The 19484-nt window shown below is 35.6% G+C and overlaps 1 protein-coding gene across 1 annotated transcript in view; it reads right to left on the bottom strand.

Moving 5' to 3' along the window:
• The window catches only part of DENND6A (DENN domain containing 6A), a 64266-nt gene that overhangs the window by 31311 nt on the left and 13471 nt on the right, over nucleotides 1–19484 (bottom strand). The window contains exons 3-8 of the mRNA XM_077776750.1: nucleotides 14209–14288; nucleotides 10533–10571; nucleotides 10391–10433; nucleotides 3871–3983; nucleotides 1469–1549; nucleotides 38–143 (exon numbers count right to left, since the gene is read on the bottom strand). Of these exons, the coding sequence (XP_077632876.1) occupies nucleotides 38–143; nucleotides 1469–1549; nucleotides 3871–3983; nucleotides 10391–10433; nucleotides 10533–10571; nucleotides 14209–14288 (462 nt within the window). The remainder of the gene's footprint in view (nucleotides 1–37; nucleotides 144–1468; nucleotides 1550–3870; nucleotides 3984–10390; nucleotides 10434–10532; nucleotides 10572–14208; nucleotides 14289–19484) is intronic.

Genomic DNA, 19484 nt, shown 5'->3' with positions numbered 1-19484 from the left:
TTCATAAAGTATCTAACTCACACAATGGTTAACTTACCTGCTTCCAAATAAGGTTCGCTCTTTTCAAAATACTCTGGTGCTATCTGTTTGAGCACAGTATGAAAAAAATGAATATAAGGTAGTTTGCTGATCAAAACCAAGGACTGGAGAGAAAAAAGAAAACATGATTTTTTATTTTCCTAATGACTATAATTTAAAGTTGTCATTTCTTATAAAATCAATTATTAACAAGCTAAATTCAGCAAAAAGTGTGGATTTTGAAAGAAAGTTTTTGTAGTCGATAGTTAAAAGAAAAATTGCATAAAACTACAGTTGCAGAATGCAAGATCTTTAACCTTATTATTATCCCTTAAGAGCATAAGGGCATATTCACAGATTCTCTTGCTCTCTAGGAAAGAGAATTTCCTATAAAGAGACAAACGTCATGGATAATTTCCAAGGCCTCACTACTACTGTCATCAGCAAAGCAGTAGTACCAGGAATTAGCGAGATGAACTCTTCCTAATATAGAAAGAGCAAATTGTGATGCTTTTTCAAACTTAAGACCTATGATTGCTGTATTTCAGTTTTCAATGATCATAGCCATATACTTAGAAACTGTGAGTTTATAGTTGGACCACTTCAGATATGGATTATGCCAATTTTTTAGTCTACTTGGCTTAAAAACTACTTTTTATCTTTCCATCCAATATCAATTAGTGGTCAAGGCACATTTTAGTTACAAAAAGTAAAGGTGTGTCCCTGTTAGCTGTAATTAAATCAGAACCAACTACTATTATTTTAAATGCTGGTTGGTATTTTTAAAATTAATTAATTAATCAATTTAAGTAATCTCTATATCCAATGTGGGGCTCAAACTAACAAACCCAAGATCAAGAATCACATGCTTTTCTGACTGAGCCAACCAGGTGCCCCTACTTTTTTTTTTTTTTTAAAGAAAATAAAATGACCATACATTTAGAGAGGAAATAGTAATGACTAAGATATTGCTAAGGGTGTATTTAGTGACTCTTAGTTGTTCAAAAAAAGACACTGCAGACTTTAATTAGTTGTAACAGTAGTACAATCATCTGTTCATTCTTTCCCTCATTCCAAAATGTGGAAATTAAGCAAATTCTTTTGGTTTTTGACAATTTCATATAAGATCTATAACTTACAGTCAGGAATCTATCACAGAGATAGCAGAAAGGCAAAATTCACTCCCAGTTAAAAATCTAGGGACAGGGGCATCTGGGTAGTTCAGTCGGTTAAGCATCCGACTCTTTCTCAGCTCAGGTCTTGGTCCTGGGCATCAGACCTACTTTTAAAAAAAAATCTAGGGACAGGTGTCTATCATCTAAAAAAACAAAAATAAAATGTAAGTTCTAATATGTTTAAAGAAAATATCAAAGACTATTTCATCTTTACAGTTTCTAAATTTCTAGCCACAATATAAAAACAATTTCCCTGTTAGTGCATATGAATTTACCTTTTGGAAGTAGCCTCTCTTTAGACTTTTATCTCGAACTTGTCGGAAATACACATATCCATAAAAATAAGCAGGATCCTTCTATGAAAGAAGTAACAAATAAAAAAATACATATTGCTGTCCTTTCTTTATTATTCACATCACATTCTTTACACAAAGCTGAACTGAGATATGAAGTATACACAAAGATCTAGTTATGCTTTTCCACCGACACAATCATGACAGTAACCAGTAGATATAAACTTGCTAGCTTGCCCAAAGGTGAAATAATTGGAACTAAAGTACTAAAATTAGATTTTTCCCACTATAACTTACTCAGCTTATGTTGTTTATTCATATCCGTACTAGTTAATGGACATCAGGAAACAATCAAATTCTATGTTTTCCCCAATGCTACATATATACTTTTAAACTGTGCCTACAAGTATGAGCTAGGGGTCTTAATAAAATGAGGTATCCTAATCTAAAATTTTGAAAGAAAAAAAAAAGGAGTTAAATGCCAATCTAAATCTTACATAGCCAGTTCTATTTTTACCTAATAAAAATGAAACACTGAAATTGTTTATCAAAATATAATTTGAAAGTAACTACATTTCAAAAAACATAAGAAGTTTTCACATCCTAATGAAACAAACTTTAACCCAGTTCCTAACTGGATTATTATTCTTTGCACAAATATTTATTGACCATCCACTTTGAACAAGGCATTGTGTTACAGAAGTTAAAAGATGCATAGATATAGTTCCTTAAGAAGACCACAATCTAAGAGGGAAAAAAACAAACCTCAAGGCTGGTACTATGAAGAAACCACCGTGTTACAGGAGGCCAAGAGGAAAGAGATTACTTCTGTCTGTGGGGATCAGTAAAGATTTCACAGAGGCAGCTGTATTTGAATGGGGCATTGAAGGATGGATATGATTTTTTTTTCTTAAATAGTTTATTGTCAACTTGGTTTCCATATTAACACCCAGTGGTCATCCCAACAAGTGCCCTCTTCCATGCCCATCACCTCCCTTCCCCTCTCCCATACCCCCATCAGCCTTCAGTTTGTTCTCAGCATTCAAGAGTTGGATATGATTTAAAGAAAGACAAAAACATCCCAGATTTAGAGAGCCAGGAGTTTGAACAAAAACACACAGAGACTGAAAAATACAAGCTATCTCAGGAAAAAGTACAGAGTTCAGTTTGGTTAAAATATGGCACATGTAGGGGCGCCTGGGTGGCTCAGTCAGTTAAGCGTCTGACTTTGGCTCAGGTCATGATTGCACAGCTGAACACAGTTCATGGATTTGAGCCCCACCTAGGGCTCTGTGCTGACAGCTGGAGCCTGTCTCAGATTCTGTACCTTCCTCTCTCTCNAAATATGGCACATGTACAGAAAGGAGATAAAGTTGGAAATTGGAAAGGTAAAAGTCTTATTTTGGAAGGCCCAAAAAGTGAGGGCAAGGAAACAGCACTATCATTGTCTCTTTACTCATTAAGCAACAGATAGCCATTTTATATTTTATTTGTATATAACATATATGTATACTTCAGCTGCCAACACTGTGTAAAATATATTACATTGAAAAAAACACAAAAGATGGGATGTCTGGGCAAAATTCTTATCCTCATCAGCCCTCAATTCCCTCATTTACAAAAGGAACTCTCTCAGAACACTATGAGGACTATCGAGATAACACAAGCTTATTAATACAGTGCCTAGAAAAGAAGCACCAATAAATAGTAACTGTTATTATCAATTAAGAGAATTTGTTAATAGCAAAAGCAAAATGTCATGGAGAGGAGTAGATGGCTCTAAGACATTTCGAAAGACATTCCCAGTAGCTTTGCTAACTGGGAGAGAGGGTTTCTGTCATTACTGGAACCAGGAGGTTAACTGTAAATGTTGATTTTAGGCAAATGATGTCATACTGGATGTGCTGATAGGACATTCAGAAAGAAAGGTTCCTCACACAGTCAGTGATGTAAAGATGGAATACCAAACAGAAATCTATACTCCAAAATCATCTAAATTATTAAAATTGTTTTTAATAAATAACTGGAAAACAACACTCAAAAAGAGACAACTACAATTCTATCATAAAGTAGGGAATCTTCAACTTTTGGTGATATTTATATGGTACCACCCCAAGTCCATATCTAAACAAAGAGGTATTAACAAATGAAAGAAAATGACCTCAACATTCTAATCGACTTCTAAAATTCACAGTGGCATTTTATGTTTCAAGAATAGTAACTTTATAAAGTTTCTAATTCTTTATGAATTAGACTCACTTAGGAAATCTAGCAGTATTGTATAGTAGTAACACAAAAATAAAATATTTCTGAATGCTATAAGAGGTAACTGAGTTCTAAAGTTTCCTCTCACATGGGTATTTTTCTATTACTACTTTTCCAACCTTTAAGTAAACTGGTAAATCTTTGTCATAATGATCCAGGAGACAATGCAGTGACACCCTCCTCCCAGAAGATTGTCGAAATCTAAAACAAAACTGGGTATCTCCAAGACAACCTATTGAAAACAAAAATGAAAGTAATTAAGTAATTACAAAACACAAAATCACAAAAATGAAAGTAATTAAGAATAGCATAGTGTAACATTTATTTATCCAGATTCATCAAAAGTTAGAGCTAAAGAGGTACTATCAATTGTTTAAGAGGCCTCTATCATGTTTTAGAAGAGGAAAAGGAGGTCCTGAGAATTCAAGTGACTTGTCCAAAGCCATCTTTGCTGGTTAGAGGCAAAGCCATTAGCAAAACATGCATCTTAACTCCTATATTTCTTTACTATTTTTCCTATTCCATTTTCCCCAAGTAGTTAAAAAAAATTTTAAACTGTTGGCATGTAATGTTGACTCACAAACATACTAATGAAAAAAGAAGCCAAATACAAGAGGATGTATACAGTTCAAATTCTTTTATACAGTTTTCGTTCTTCTTTTTAAAGCAGACAAAACTAAACTATAGTGTTTAGGGATGCATGGTTGGGTGATGAAAGTATAAAGAAAAGCAAGACACTTATCACTGTAAGAATCAGAATTGTGGTTGCATTTGGAGCAAGGAGGAAAACAGCATTTAGGAGGGGCCATGAGGGAATATGTGGGGGCTTTTAAGACCTTAGCAATGTTCTGTTTCTAGACCTTGTATGTATTTTGTATTTCACAATGAGAAGTTTTTTTTAAAAAAGACATCATTTAGCAAACTCAGGAAGAGCCCAAGTAATAGATTCACTATTTTTCTTATTTTAATTTAAAAGGTTTTTGATTAATAAAGTTTTTAAACATTAATCATTTCTAGCAAACCTCTTAAACATGAAAACTTTACCTAAATTGTCTGGCAATAATTACAAAAGACCAAAGTCTAAAAAGTCAAAGACAACTTAAGTAGCTTGTCACTGAAATTCTTCCTGGTTATTATATTTAAGAACTAATAAGGTAATATTAAATATGAAATATGCTCAAGATTTTATTATTTACTATTACACACAGAAGTACTTATATTTCCTTAACATATGTGGTTCTCAATAAAGGAAGCAGAAACTTGTTAATATGTTTAAGTTTTTAAAAAAACAACTCAATATACCTAACTGCAATTATAGAAACTAATATTTATTTATTTTTAATTTTTTGAATGTTTATTTATTTTCAGAGAGACGGTACAAGCAGGGGAGGCAAAAGAAGGAGAGGAAGAGAATTCTAAGCAGGCTCTACGCTGTCAGCACAGAGCCTGATGTGGAGCTTGATCTCATAAATCATGAGATCATGACCTGAGCCAAAACCAAGAGTTAGCTTGGTTAACTGACTGAGCCACCCAGGCTCAAAGAAACTATTATTTCTTTGGTGGTGAAGGAAAGAAACACAGGGGACTGGAGGATGGGTCAAGTCAATTTCTTTACTTGTTACAGTAGATAGTTTAAAAAATAAGGAAAACCCATGAAACCTGAAATAATAGAAAATGCTACCATTGTTTTAGTTCAAGAGATTTATATATTGATTGTTCAATTTTTCCCTTTAGAAGACATTTAAATATTGTGTTTTTTTTTTAAAAAAGAGCCAACAGACATGAAAAGATGTTCACTATAACTCATCACAGCGAAATGCAAATCAAAACCACAATAAGATACCATCTCACACCTGTCAGAATGGCTAAAATCAAAAACACAAGAAATAAGTGTTGAGGATATGGAGAAAAAGGAACCATCATGCGCTGCTGGAAGGAATGCTAACTGGTGCAGCCACTCTGGAAAACAATATGGAGGTTCCTCAAAAAAAATCAGAAGTAGAACTACCCTGTGATCTAGTAATCACACTACTGGGTTTTTGGCCAAAGAATACAAAACCTAATTCAAAAGGATATATGCACCTCTATGTTTATTGCACCATTATTTAGAAAGGCAAATTATGGAAGCTGCCCAAAGGTTCATCAATAGATGAGTAGATAATATATATACAATACATATACATACATTATACATACATACAATGGATTATTACTCAGTCATAAAAAAAGAATGAAATCTTGCCATGTGCAACAACAAAGACGGATCTAGAGAGTATAATGCTAAGTGAAAAAAGTCAGAGAAAGACAAATACCGTATGATTTCACTCACATGCAGAATTTAAGAAGCAAAACAAAAGAAAAAGACACAAACCAAGAAACAGACTCAATGATAGAGAACAAACTGATGGTTGCCAGAGGGGAAGGGGGTGAGGGTGGGTGAAACAGGTGATAGTGATTAAAGAGTGCACTTGTGATGAGTACTGAGTAATGTATAGAATTGCTGAATCACTATACTGTACACCTGAAACTAATGTAATGCTGTATGTTAACTATACTAGAATTAAAATTAAAAACTTAAAATATTAAAAAAAAAAGAAAGAAACCCCCCCCCCAAGAAGTACACATTAATTTTTCTGAGATATTTATTAGAATAGAGCAGGAAAATGTAATGGATTTTAAGAAACAGATATGTAGCATCTGGAAAATGCAAGGAATGTTGAATTTTGTGAAAGAGAAGTAATGAAGCTCCCATAGCCTTAAGTCCCTACCCATCCAGCTCCATTCTCAAATCATGGGCATGCTGTGAGAACTTTCCAGTAATCAGCTGCACCCACAAGCTGTACAGAATTGGTCAGGAAGATAGTTCACCAAATCAAAAAGCTTTAGCCATGTTATCCTTGACAACTGAGGTAAATGGTTCCTGTTTTATGTTTCAGAAGTCTGTCCCCTCACACACTAAAGGTTACTAAAGAAATATCAACTTCTGGGGTGCTTGAGTGGCTCAGTCAGTTAAGCATCCGAATCTTGATCTCAGCTCAGGTCTTGATTTCAGGGTCATGAGTTCAAGCCATGTGGGTCTCCAAACCAGGTATGAAGCAAAGGAAAGAAGGAAGGAAGAAAGAAAAACTCCTTATCTTGCCAGACCTTTGTTCTCCATTCTGACCTCACCATTATGATAGGAAAGGAAGCATTACAGATTGGCAACCAGATTTTTTGCATTTGCTATGCAGAAAATGATACCTAGAAAGAGCAAGGAAATCTTGATACCCTACAACCTCATCAAAAATAAATCTATACTGTTAGTACGAGCCATTCAGTTTGTCAGTAACAAAAGACTGCAGCTCTACACAAACAACATAATAATTGCATGTGAAAGCCGATTGCATGAGTGTGATTATGGGGGGAAAGTTGGGACCTGAGGACAAAGGCATCACGATCAAAGGAATCTAGTCCCAAGTCTCTCAATAATTAGCATTCTAGAAGTCACTTAACCAAAGATTCTCAATTTCCTTGTCAAAAAAAGCGTATCATATGATAATCTCTAAAGTCACTTCCAGCAGCTATGTTAAATTATTCTAAAATAAAACTCTACAACTAAGCTATAATTGTACTGAATTCTAAGTATTCTTTACCCAACATATTCACTAAGCTCTACAAAACTCCAAAAAGGTCTAAAAGTTATGCTATTTGCACCACAGCTTTCTAATTAAATTAAAAATGGGAAAACATTTTAATGGAAATGACTTTTTCCTTCTATAAACCAAGGTATAGGGATTAATTTACGTAAGTTTCTTCTCCAATGAAAATACACCTTAACATGGGTTCTTGATCAAGAGCAACAAAAACCCTTTCCTTTGATAAAAAAGCAGGTATTAAGAAAGCAGCATATCTGCTCAGTAAGACCCCCACAGCTTTAAGGTAAGTTCCAGTTTAATCAAAACCATGGTTACTAGCTTAGAAAACAGAATTAATAAACCAACACACTTTAAACCAAGAAAATTGCTGTAACCTTCTCCCACCATCCTTTTCCAAATAACTATGTTCTTACAACAGAACTCAAACACAATCTCAGGTCAAAATTATTTTCGTTATTTCGTCACTATTTTGGAAGTGATTTTTCCGTTTCAATATATAGAATTTTCGCTCTGAACATATTTAAAATATAGTGATTATAGTCGTTGTGTACCTATCACAACTTAAGCCTCAGAAACACCTACATCCAGATGATATTAATGGTAAGCAACAGGGAGGAAAAAAAAATCTGACAGCTATTTATCAGAGAGAAGGCACACTTTAAATTTAGACTCCTAAAGATAAAAGTCACTCAAATGGAACAAGAAACTGAAACCTAAAAACAAACCAAACAAAAATTTTTTTTCTAAAGTCATGGGATCTAAGGTATGTGTAAATGTTAACTAACTTGGATTTAAATTTAAAAATAAATAAATCCCAGATGCTACCACTGAGCTATTAATATACTTAAAAAAAATAAATATATTAATATTGTCAAGAAATAATAAGGTATGTATGGATAGCAGGTGGAGGAAGTAGAGGATTGGCAAATCATTCCATTGGGAATCCCAAAAGCATTCTTCTTTATCTATATACCATTGACTCTGAATCTTGTTTTACTGTTTTTAAGTGTGCCCTATGGAAACAAAACTTAAGATTATGATTCTTTCCTAAAGACTGTTCCACTGTGCCTGGATTTCCTTCCAAAACAATAAAAGCTATTTTGAGAAAAATTTAAATCCATTTCAAAGGTGGCACAGGAGGGGCGCCTGGGTGGCTTAGTCGGTTAAGCGTCCGACTTTCGCTTAGGTCATGATCTCGCGGTTCGTGGGTTCAAGCCCCGCATTGGGCTCTGTGCTGACTGCCAGCTCAGAGCCTGAAACCTGTTTCAGTCTGTGACTCCCTCTCTCTCTCTTACCCTCCCCTGCTCACGCTGTCTCTCTCTCTCTCTCCTAGAAATAAATAAAAAACATTAAAAAAAAAAAAAGAAGTGGCACAGGAATCCCAACTTGCATTTCATAAATATGTAAGTGAAACAAATTGTTTGAATAATCACAACTGAGAACAGAACGCTCAAATACATCAAAACTCACAGCCTATTGCTATCTAAATTAATATTCATCTCTTAGGATGATAAGGTGTCTCTTTTTAAGACCCTTTGTCATTTCCACTTCTAAATATCCACTGTACTTTAAATCAAACAAACCCTCCTTCATTTGATATGCAGCTTTCAAAAAAGGCATTACAAAACACCTGTAGGTCACTCTAGTGACTAAAATACTGAACAAATTCAGATTTACATTGGAGTTTAACTTCTAACAAGAAAGGGTACATGAAGAAACTGACTAAAATAAAAAATAAAAATGAAAAAGGCTACCCAAATACTATTTAATTATCTTCTTTTCCTTGAAACTCATGCAGAGAGGTGAAAAAGAGAGCCATGAAAACCAGCTATGATCTCAAAGAGTGTGCAGTGTAACCCACAGGGACTCCAATAACATCAAGTCAGCTTACCCTGCGTGCAATGCATATAACTCATTACCCTGAGTCCTGGAAGTCCTATCCAACACTCACTACATTCAGAACTGCATGTGTGGACTTTGTAAGGAAAATGTTAACCAAAATGAGGAAAAGTCCTATAAGACCCCTCTATCATTTATTTCATTAATGGACAAACATACTAAGAAATTCTAATAATTCCAGGTTAGAACAAAAGTCCAACTGGGATTTCTCAAAAGCATTTTCTTTTAACCAGGATACCATTTCTTTTTTACATAATTCATGAAAGCTGAGTTGGAAATGTATAGGAAAGAACTCTGGAAGGATTCACAAGGAAAGGAGAAAATGCTCTTAAAAATTAAAATGTCAAATCTCCCAAATCATATTAACTAAACTAAATTTAAAGGATATTAGAAGTAACCACAAAAGGAAAGGGAACACTGGACTGCCTCTGCTTCATAGGGTTCTAGCTGTGTGTGGTCTAAAATGTTGAATGTTTTGGTCACTATAAGACTGAAAAGCTGTTTTGAAAGTGAAACAAAAGAGGTAACCTGAAAGATTTCAACAATTAGGACCACACAAAGGGAGAATTTTAAAAAGACCAGTAAAACCAAGCTTAATAATAATAGCAAACACTTATATGGTGTTTTCTATACACCAGGCCCTATTCTAAGTCTTTACGTATATTAACTCACACAAACTATTACAAGTAATTGATGGCCATGCTTCATACCAGATTCACTCTTTTGTTTGTTTTTTTTTTTTCAACTTGCTGCTTTTAAAGAGTTCTTGGTCAGCTTCCAAATCCCAAACCGAAAGTAGACTACTTACTATAAATCCCCAAACATACCAACGTTGCTGGTTTTCAGCCTCTTCACTATTTCAACATTTTATTGCTCCTTGATGTTTTACCTCATTACAACATAACAGTTATTTTAAAAGTTGAAACAACTAAAATCAAAAAGACATGGCTGGCAACACAAAACTAAGAATCACAATCACTGACTTGCTAGGCTGAAATTGAGTTTGCATTCTAAAATTCCATTTCAATCCATTCTCATATATTAAGAGTATAATCAACATTCTCAGTATAAAATTCAACAAAAATACCACATGGAAAATAGTTACCTGAATTTGAATCTGGAAAAGACAAATAGCAAATATTGGTTTTCTGAAAAAGAAAACAAAAGCTATATACATTGACACACATACACCAATAAAAACAAACACAAACACCATAGTAGACTATACAAAGCAATATGTTACTTACTTCCTTATCAGTAAGTTTGGAATGTTGAGGATAAATTACCTGGAAGAAAAAGAATTAAATTTTGTTAGATAATCATACTGAGTATATATTATAAACATTAGCAGGTACTTCTAATACTAGTTGGCTATGGTCAAATAGTTCTAAGAAATAGTTCACAAGGGGTGCCTGGGTGGCTCAGTTGATTAAGCATCCAAATCTTGATTTTGGCTCAAGTCATGATCTCACACTTCCTGAGATCAAGCCTCACCTCAGGCTCTGTGCTGACAGTGCAGAGCTTGCTTGGGATTCTCTCTCACCCTCTCTTTGCCCCTCCTCTGCTTGCTCTCTCTCTTTCTCTCAAAACAAATAAATGAACATTAAAGAAATAGTTCACAAACTCCAATAATGAAACATGGAAGAAGCTTGGAAGAATTAAGTAGGATTTACATGAGGGGAAAAAAAAGTTCCAAGTCAAAGTCTGAGTCAAAATTAACTTTAACAGATTGGTGAAGGGGCGCCTGGGTGGCTCAGTTGGTTAAGCATCCAACTTCGACTCAGGTCATGATCTCACGGTTCATGGGTTCGAGCCCTGAATCGGGCTCTGTGCTGACAGCTAGCTCAGAGCCTGGAGTCTGCTTCAGATTCTGTATCTCCCTCTCTCTCTCTGACCCTCCCCTGCTCATGCTGTCTCTCTCTCTCTCTCTCTCTCAGAAATAAATAAAAACATTAAAAAAATGTAAAAGACTTAACAGACTGGTGAAATCTTGGGTTATCAAGAATAATTTAGGGGCACTGAGTGGCTTAGTTGGTTAAGTGTCTGACTTCAACTCAGGTCATGATCTCACAGATCATGGGTTCAAGCCCTGCGTCAGGTTCTATGCTGACAGCTCAGAGCCTGGAGCCTGCTTCAGATTGTGTTTCCCTCTCTATCTGGCCCTCCCACACTCATGCTCTGTCTCTCTCGCTCTCAAAAATAAACAAACATTTAATATTAAAAAAAAAAGAATTTACCAACTGAATTACTAGTAACTGAAAGTTTACTGAGTCTTTTCTTTGGAAGCCTAAAATCTAAAGAGAATTTGATCTATCAGCTGATAAATACTTCAAGAAGTATAATTTTCAATCAATTCCAAGAAGTACTGCAAATCACCAGCTACTTATTAAAAGAAAAATGAAAGGAGAAAATAATTATCCATAGCTTGAGAAATCTTAAAGGCCATCTCCCACTATAAAGTCTATCCTAATTCCTTCAATCCCTTTAAATAATCATTGCATTTTCTTAGGATAGGTCAGTTTAGCGTCTGCAGTGATCACAGCCACCTTCTAAAGGAAACTCCTGCATATAGCCACTGCAAAGAAAGCAAGAATAGTACAAACTACTGTCAGAATAAGCACTAGTGAACACTAGATCCAAAAACAACTCTATAGGCCAGTCAACCAACTGCCTAGATGTGACTGGGTGTGAAAATTCTGCCCAAAAGAATACCAGTGTTCAAGTGGGCTGATTCAGACTCTCTTAGGAATGTGAAGAAGAGATGCGATTAGGAGCGGCAGGTTAGCTAGTGGCTGATAACAAAAAGGAGAGACAATAACACAAAATGTAGCTACATTATGTTAACGTTGGGTTGCTAATGTGGGGATCCATGACTTCCCACTTCTGAAAGAATTCATGAGTTCTTCCTTTTCCTAGCTGCCCAAGAGCCTAAAAGTCTTCCATCTCCAGATATAACATATAGTAATATCACATTATAAACCATATTGAAGTGGTTTCACATATTTACTTCATTGATTTAGTTCTCAAAATAACAGACCAGCCCAGTATCCCCATTGTTTATGTAAGAAAACTAAGGTAAGAAAAAAGATGGGGAGAATCAATTTCATGAGTATCTTCCAGAGTTTTTAATTTTCACAATTGTGTCAATTCTCCCTGCCTTTTCAGAAGAAGGGACAAGTTCATAGTAGTTAAATAACTCTCCTAAAATTTACTTTTTACTAGGTACCAGAGATAGGGGCTGAGCTTAGGCCTGTCTGATTCCAAAGTACACAAGCCACCATTCCTCACTCCCTGTGCCTAGAAGCAATCATTGTTGCACAATCACAGCTCTCTTTCCCACCTAGCAAGAATGTGACATATAATCCTTCTCAATCCAGGGCTAAGGAGAGGGTCTAGAGAGCTGGTATATTACATGAAAACCAAACACCATTCCTGATATAGAGAATGATACCAAAGCCAATATTCTCTCTACTTACTCTGCTTTGTTATCTCCATTCTGACCAATCTGATTTAACCCTTGGCTCCACAATTCATGAAAGCAAGAATCTGGTCTGTTTTGTTCACAACTCTATGTTTACACCTAGAACAGTCTCTGCTACATAGTAAACACTAATAATATATTTCTTCAGGGGTGCCTGGGTGGCTCAGTTGGTTAAGCATCCAACTTCAGCTCAGGTCATGATCTCATGGTTCATGGGTTTGAGCCCCGTGTCGGGCTCTGTGCTGACAGCCAGCTCAGAGCCTGGAGCCTGTTTCCAATTCTGTGTGTCCCTCTCTCTCTGACCCTCCCCTGCTCACGCTGTCTCTCTCTCTCTCTCAGAAATAAATAAAACATTAAAAAAAAATTCCTTACATTAATGTAACAAATAATACTTTATAAAATATATGTGTGTGTATATATATATATACAAATATATATATTTCTTCAACCAGTGGATATACCCTCAAATTAGTACCATCCAACAACTTAGTATTTAATAATATGTGCTTCTATTTTAATGCATACAGATATCTCCCTTGCTTTACCCTGAAACCATTTTGCCTTGTTACCTTTAAAGCAGAAACGGAAAATTTATAAACAAGTTAGCCCTATTTTATGAAAATTTCAGTACATGTAAGTTATCTCAGAGTTATCATACTGGTAAGTTTAGTGGTCCATAATAGCTTTATCTTAGACTCTAAACTCAGTTTTATGTGAGTGCCCTTCAGAATTTTATTTCCTGCAATTAAAGCATAAACACAAAAGCAAATATACACAATTTCATTTTTTTTGTTACATAAAGACATCACAGTGGTTTCTTTGGACTTTGGTTTCCTATGGTTTAAAACACCAGCTTGACAATATGGAAAAGAAATGTTTGTATGTTTTCCCCATATATATGAGTACCTTAAATATACACAACATGTGTGTATATCTCTGTGTATGTATGTGTATATCAGGGGCTTATGTATGCTATCTATATTTAAGTAAACTAAAAAGATGTAAGAACTCCGTAACCTATCAAGTGTGCCTTTTAAACACTCTGATTGTACTAGACAGTCAAATAGTATTCTAGAATTTCATTTCACTTTACTGTGTCAGGACTACCCAATGTTTTATTTTGAAATAGATATTTAAAAAAATAATGCATTTTTATATGCTATAGGTATCCAATGTCCACACTGCACTTGAGATCAAAAAATAGAAAAAAACTCTAATTTTAAAACCTCAATTAAACTCCATAAAAAATCAAGAAAAGTAACCATTGTCAAGTATCTCAAACTGCACTAATTGCCACAGCTCCTAGATTATCATTGTACATACTTTATCTTGAAAAAAAAAAAAAAAAGGATAAATATAAGTTTGGGCAATAAATGTTAGTTTAGTCAGTTAGCTCCTGATAACTATACAGGCATTAATCAACTGTGGATTGGCCCCAGTACCTGGAGACGCCTCTCGCTTGAAGTTTCCTCTCTCCACAGCTCAAGTCCAGGCATCTCTGTCCCCCAGGCCACTGGCATTCCTGGGAGGCATCAAAGGGGGACAGAGAGCATCAGCTAATGTCACCCTGGATCTGTGACCTATGTTAAGATCTTCCATGTTATGAGAAATAAGGGAGAGGTGGCCAGGTAATAAGCCAAGAAAAACATAAATTTTATTTGATATAATTATCAAGGCCTAAAAATGCTGATGTAGCATAAATATTTCACATCATGATGTTATAGGAAAAAATGCACCCCAGAAAAAATATTAATATTTATACTGGAAAATAGTATTATAAAATGTTTTAAATTAGGTTATTCTCTTCCCAGGTATGTCTATCTGCCACTTGCCCCTGCACACCCTAATGGGGATGGCATTCCCATATCAGTGTGGGAGTTAATTATGGTCCCAGGAGAAAGAAAATTAGAAACACCAGTTAACTTATTGCTAGTACCAGTTGGACATGGGAAAAATTCATGCCTCCCATGCAACCCAGTGATCTGTGAACAGCTGTCTGCCTGCTGCCATGTCACTCAGTGTCTGTTTCCATTGCACAACCCTACCTAGCATCTCAGGCCTGGCAGAAACTACATCCTAGGTCATCTCAGGCCTGCCTTGACTTCCTACATAAAAATTAACTCACATACAAACACCAAAATCTTAAAAAGAGGATCAATTGTAAACTCAATAAGAGTTATGTCTTCAGGGGTGCCTGGCTGGTTCAGTCAGTGGAGCATGCAACTCTTGATCATGGGGCTGTAATTATGAGCCCCACGTTGGGTGCAGAGATTACTTAAAAACAAATTCTTAAAAAAAATTATGTCTCCAATATTAGACAATAACATTTATTCCAGGCCGAAAATGGAAAACTGCTTACAGGCAAAAAAAAAAAACCCAAAAAGCAAAACAAAACAAAAAAACAAGTCTACCTTTTCCATGTAATTTTTAAAAACTGGCTGGAAAATACTTTAAGATATATTAAATACAATATAATATCTCTTTTAATGGCATTTAATGTGAAAAATAAAGCAATGACACCTCAGTAGCAGTAAGTACACCTAACACCAAGATGCTGATTGCTAAATACTATTCTGCAATAAAAAGAATCAGGGCTTCTCAGGGAGGTAGCTGATTACAGGGCTAGGACAGGAAAAATGCAAAATGAGCATGGAGCATCTTGTGATGCCAGAAAGGAAGTGTTCAAAAGAAGTTGGGGGATGGGGGTGGGAAACATGTCTAAAGGACATAAGAGCCAACCTAAAAAGATGCCAATGCTCAAATCTGTAATGACTTGGTTAACAAAATAATGATAGTATTAGATAACCCAAATAATAAGGTAAGTATCCTTGAGTTCCCATTGATATAGACAGACGGATGGATAAGCAAGAAGGGTCAACTTTTCCTTTTAAAAGAATTCTAACTAATAAATATAGGAGTAAGGAAAATAAAAAGTCACTCTTAGAACACCAGAATAACTGCTGCAGGTAAGATACACTTATGGATGCTAAATTAGCAGGCAAAGTCTGGAAAACAAGATAATGCAGTCTCAATCTCTAACAAAATAAACACTTATTAATTACAAAGAGAAAACTAGTAACTTTATAGTAGATTAGCCTGGCAGACATCATCTTAACCAAGTGATCAAGGTTTAAATCACCAATAATAAGACTTTTTTATTTTAACATCCTGTACTCTCTGATATGATGTACTGAGAGGGGCATGTCATATCTGGGGTATTCTTCCTAGTAATTCATAACTTAAGACTAATCATGATAACACACCAGAAAAACCAAAATTGAAAGGCATACCACAAAATATATGAACAATATTCTTCCAAAGTATTAAGGTCATAAAATACAAGAAAAAATTGAGGAACTTCCACAGATCGAAGACGACTATGGAGATATGATACCTGTACGCAATGTAGGAAACTGAACTGGATTTTGAAACAGAAAAAGGACATTAGTAGAAAAACTGGTGAATCTCCAACTCTGTTGTCTAGTAACTAGTATCAATGATCTATTCTTGGTTTGGATTATTGCACTATGTTTATGTAAAATGTTAACTTTACACAAAGCTAAATAAATTACTTTTGTAACTATGTAAGCCAAAAATTGTATCAAAATAAGGTTAAAAAAGTAACATTTCTACTTCATATCATATACAAAAAGTAACACAAAGTGGACTAAAGACCTAAGTGTAAGAGTTGAAACTACAAGTCTTTTTTTTAATGTTTATTTATTTTGAAAGTGCATGGGAATGGGGGAGTGGCAGAGAGGAGAGAGAGAATCCAAAGCAGGCGCCACACCTTCTGCTCAGCAACGTGGGCTTGATCTCACAAACCATGAAATCATGAGCTGAGCTGAAAGCAAGGGTCAGATGCTTAACTGACTGAGCCACCCAAGCACCCCAAAACTACAAAAGTCTTTGAAGAACACATAGGAATAAATCTTTATAACTGTGGATTAGCCAATGGTTTCTTGATATAACAAAATCAGAAGCAACCAAAGAAAACATAAAGTCGACCTCATCAAAACTTAAAACTTCTGTGCTTCGGGGTGCTTGGGTTGGTCAGTCAGTTAAGCATCCAACTCTTGATTTTGGCTCAGGTCACAATTTCAGTCATGAGACTGAGCCCTATAATGGGCTCCGCACTCAGTTTAAGATTCTCTCTCTGGGGCACCCAGGTGGCTCAGTCAGTTAAGCATCCGACTTTAGCTCAGGTCATGATCACACAGTTCGTGGGTTCGAGCCCTGCGTGAATTTCTGGGGCTCTGTGCTGATGGCTAGCTCAGAGCCTGGAGCCTGCTTCAGATTCTATATCTCCCTCTCTCTCTGACCCTCCCCTACTCATGCTCTCTCTCTCTCTCTCTCTCTCAGAAATAAATTAAAAAACATTAAGAAAAAAAGATTCTCAATCTCTCCCTCTGCCCCTCCGCTTCTCGCTGTGCTCTCTCTAAATGAATGAATGAATGAATAAAGATAGAGAACGAAAGTATAAAAAATAAAACGAAAACAAAAACAAACTTTTGTGCTTCAAAGAACACTACCAAGAAAGTGAAGACAACCCACAAAATGGAAGGAACTACTTGCAAACATGTATCTGATAAGGGTCTAATATACAGACATATAAAGAATTCTTACAACTCAACAGAAAAGTCAAAATAACCCAATTTTTAAATGGATAAAGGATCTGATTAGACATTTCTTCAAAAAAGATATACAAATAGCCAATAAGCACATGAAAGGCCACTCGACACCATTAGTCATCAGTGAAATGCAAATAAAATTACAATAAGATACCACCTCAAATCCACTAGGATGGCTGTAATCACAGATAGATAGTGACAAGTGATGGCAAAATACGGAGAAATTAGAACCCTCAGACATTACTAATGGAAATGTGAAAAAACAGTCACATTGGAAAACAGCTTAGTAGCTTCTCAAAAAAGTTAACAGAGAGAGTTACTTTATAACACAGCAATTTCACTCCAAGACAACTGAAATCATAAGTTCATACAAAAGCTTATAAGTGAATATTCATAGCATCATTATTTATACTAACCAAAAATGGGGGAAAAAAGCCAAATTTCCATGGAATGATGAATGGATAAACCAAATGTCGTATTTCCATTTAATGATATAAAATTTTTAAAAATGACAGAAAATTCAGCCGTAAAAAGGAATGAAGTACTGATATATACTACAACATAGATGAACCTTGAAAACATTATACTAAGTGAAAGAAGCCAGACAAAAAATGCCATAGGCTGTGATTCCACTCATATGAAATGTACGAAAGAGGAGAATCCACAGACAGAAAGTAGATTAGTGGTTGCCAGGGTCTGGGGTGGGGGGTATGGGTAATGACTGAATGAGGACATAAGGGAAATTTCTGGGGCAATGATAATATTCTATTTCTTAATCTCTATGGTAGTGAAATAGTATGCTCACTTAATGTAAATTCACTGAACTTAGGATTTGTACACTTTCTTACATGTACGTTATACTGCAATAAAAAATGTTTACTTATTTTAAAAAGTAGAAAAAAATGGCCTGACATCACAGTATCAGAACAGGATGGATCTAAGTATAAGATTATAGCTCATTCAATACCTAAACACTATGCTACTGGAAATGTGATCAGTTTGCACATGGAATAGACAGTGAAACATTTCTCTCTAATAAGAATAAAGTTAGATACAATTGTCCATGTTTCACATCATTCATCACCAAGTATGTGTGAACAGACTAGGCAGCATGGGGACATCCCAGATTATCTCCATATTGGAATTATACAATTTCATATCAGAACCAGAGTTTAGTAACACTGAGGAAGTCTCTGTAAAATCTGGGAGCCTAAGCTCAGGAGGCCACTAAAGCTTTAACTCTCAAACCACAGAACTACATCAAGCTACTATGAAGTGCTACAAGCTCACAAGGAAATGTACAGGCCACTATGAGTGTCCGCAAACCCTCACTGTTTAATGGCCTACCATCCATGCTAGACTGTACGCTCGTCTAGGGAGGGTTGTTCAACGTTTTATCTCCAGAACACAATGGGGTCTGGATGTGGTAGTTACCCAATATCTGAAGAATAGACAGTTCAATGAGACAGTCCAGCAACATACAATTAAGCATAACATCCATTTTCATTAAAACAGTAAATTTGCTAAGGATCAAATACTGAGGTTATGGAACACCCAGTTTAAGAGGGAAAGAAAGGAAACAACCCTTCACACAACTGCTTTCACCCTTCTCAGAATAATAAACAAGAAACTTTGCTAGGAAAAGTAAACTGTGGTGACTACTCTGGCTCCACCCTGCTTAAGGCATAAAGGGGAATAGGCAGTGATTCTAAAAAGCAGAAGTGAAAAAGAAAGGGTAGTCAATTCTTTAAGTGCTTTTTAAAAAATGACATAGAAGTTCACCTCCCCCCCAGAGCAGAGCTTTATCTTCAATTTGTTTTTTAAAACTTTAGGGTGTGGGAGCACCTAGGTGGCTCAGTTGGCTGAGTGTGCAACTTCAGCTCAAGCCATGATCTCGCAGTTTGTGAGTTCAAGACCCACATCAGGCTCGCTGCTGTCAGTGCAGAGCCTGCTTCGGATATTCTTGTCCCATCTCTGACGCACTCTCTCAAAAGTAACTAAACATTTTTTTAAAAATCTTTAAAAAAAAGATTGGGTGGCTTGGTCACTTGAGCAATCAACTCTTGCCTTCAGCTCAGGTCATGATC

This window comes from Crocuta crocuta, unplaced genomic scaffold (genome assembly GCF_008692635.1).
Source record: "Crocuta crocuta isolate KB4526 unplaced genomic scaffold, BGI_CrCroc_1.0 scaffold87, whole genome shotgun sequence".
NCBI lineage: Eukaryota > Metazoa > Chordata > Mammalia > Carnivora > Hyaenidae > Crocuta > Crocuta crocuta.
The sequence above is the reverse complement of the archived record's forward strand: the minus strand, read 5'-3'. Positions and strand labels throughout refer to the sequence as shown.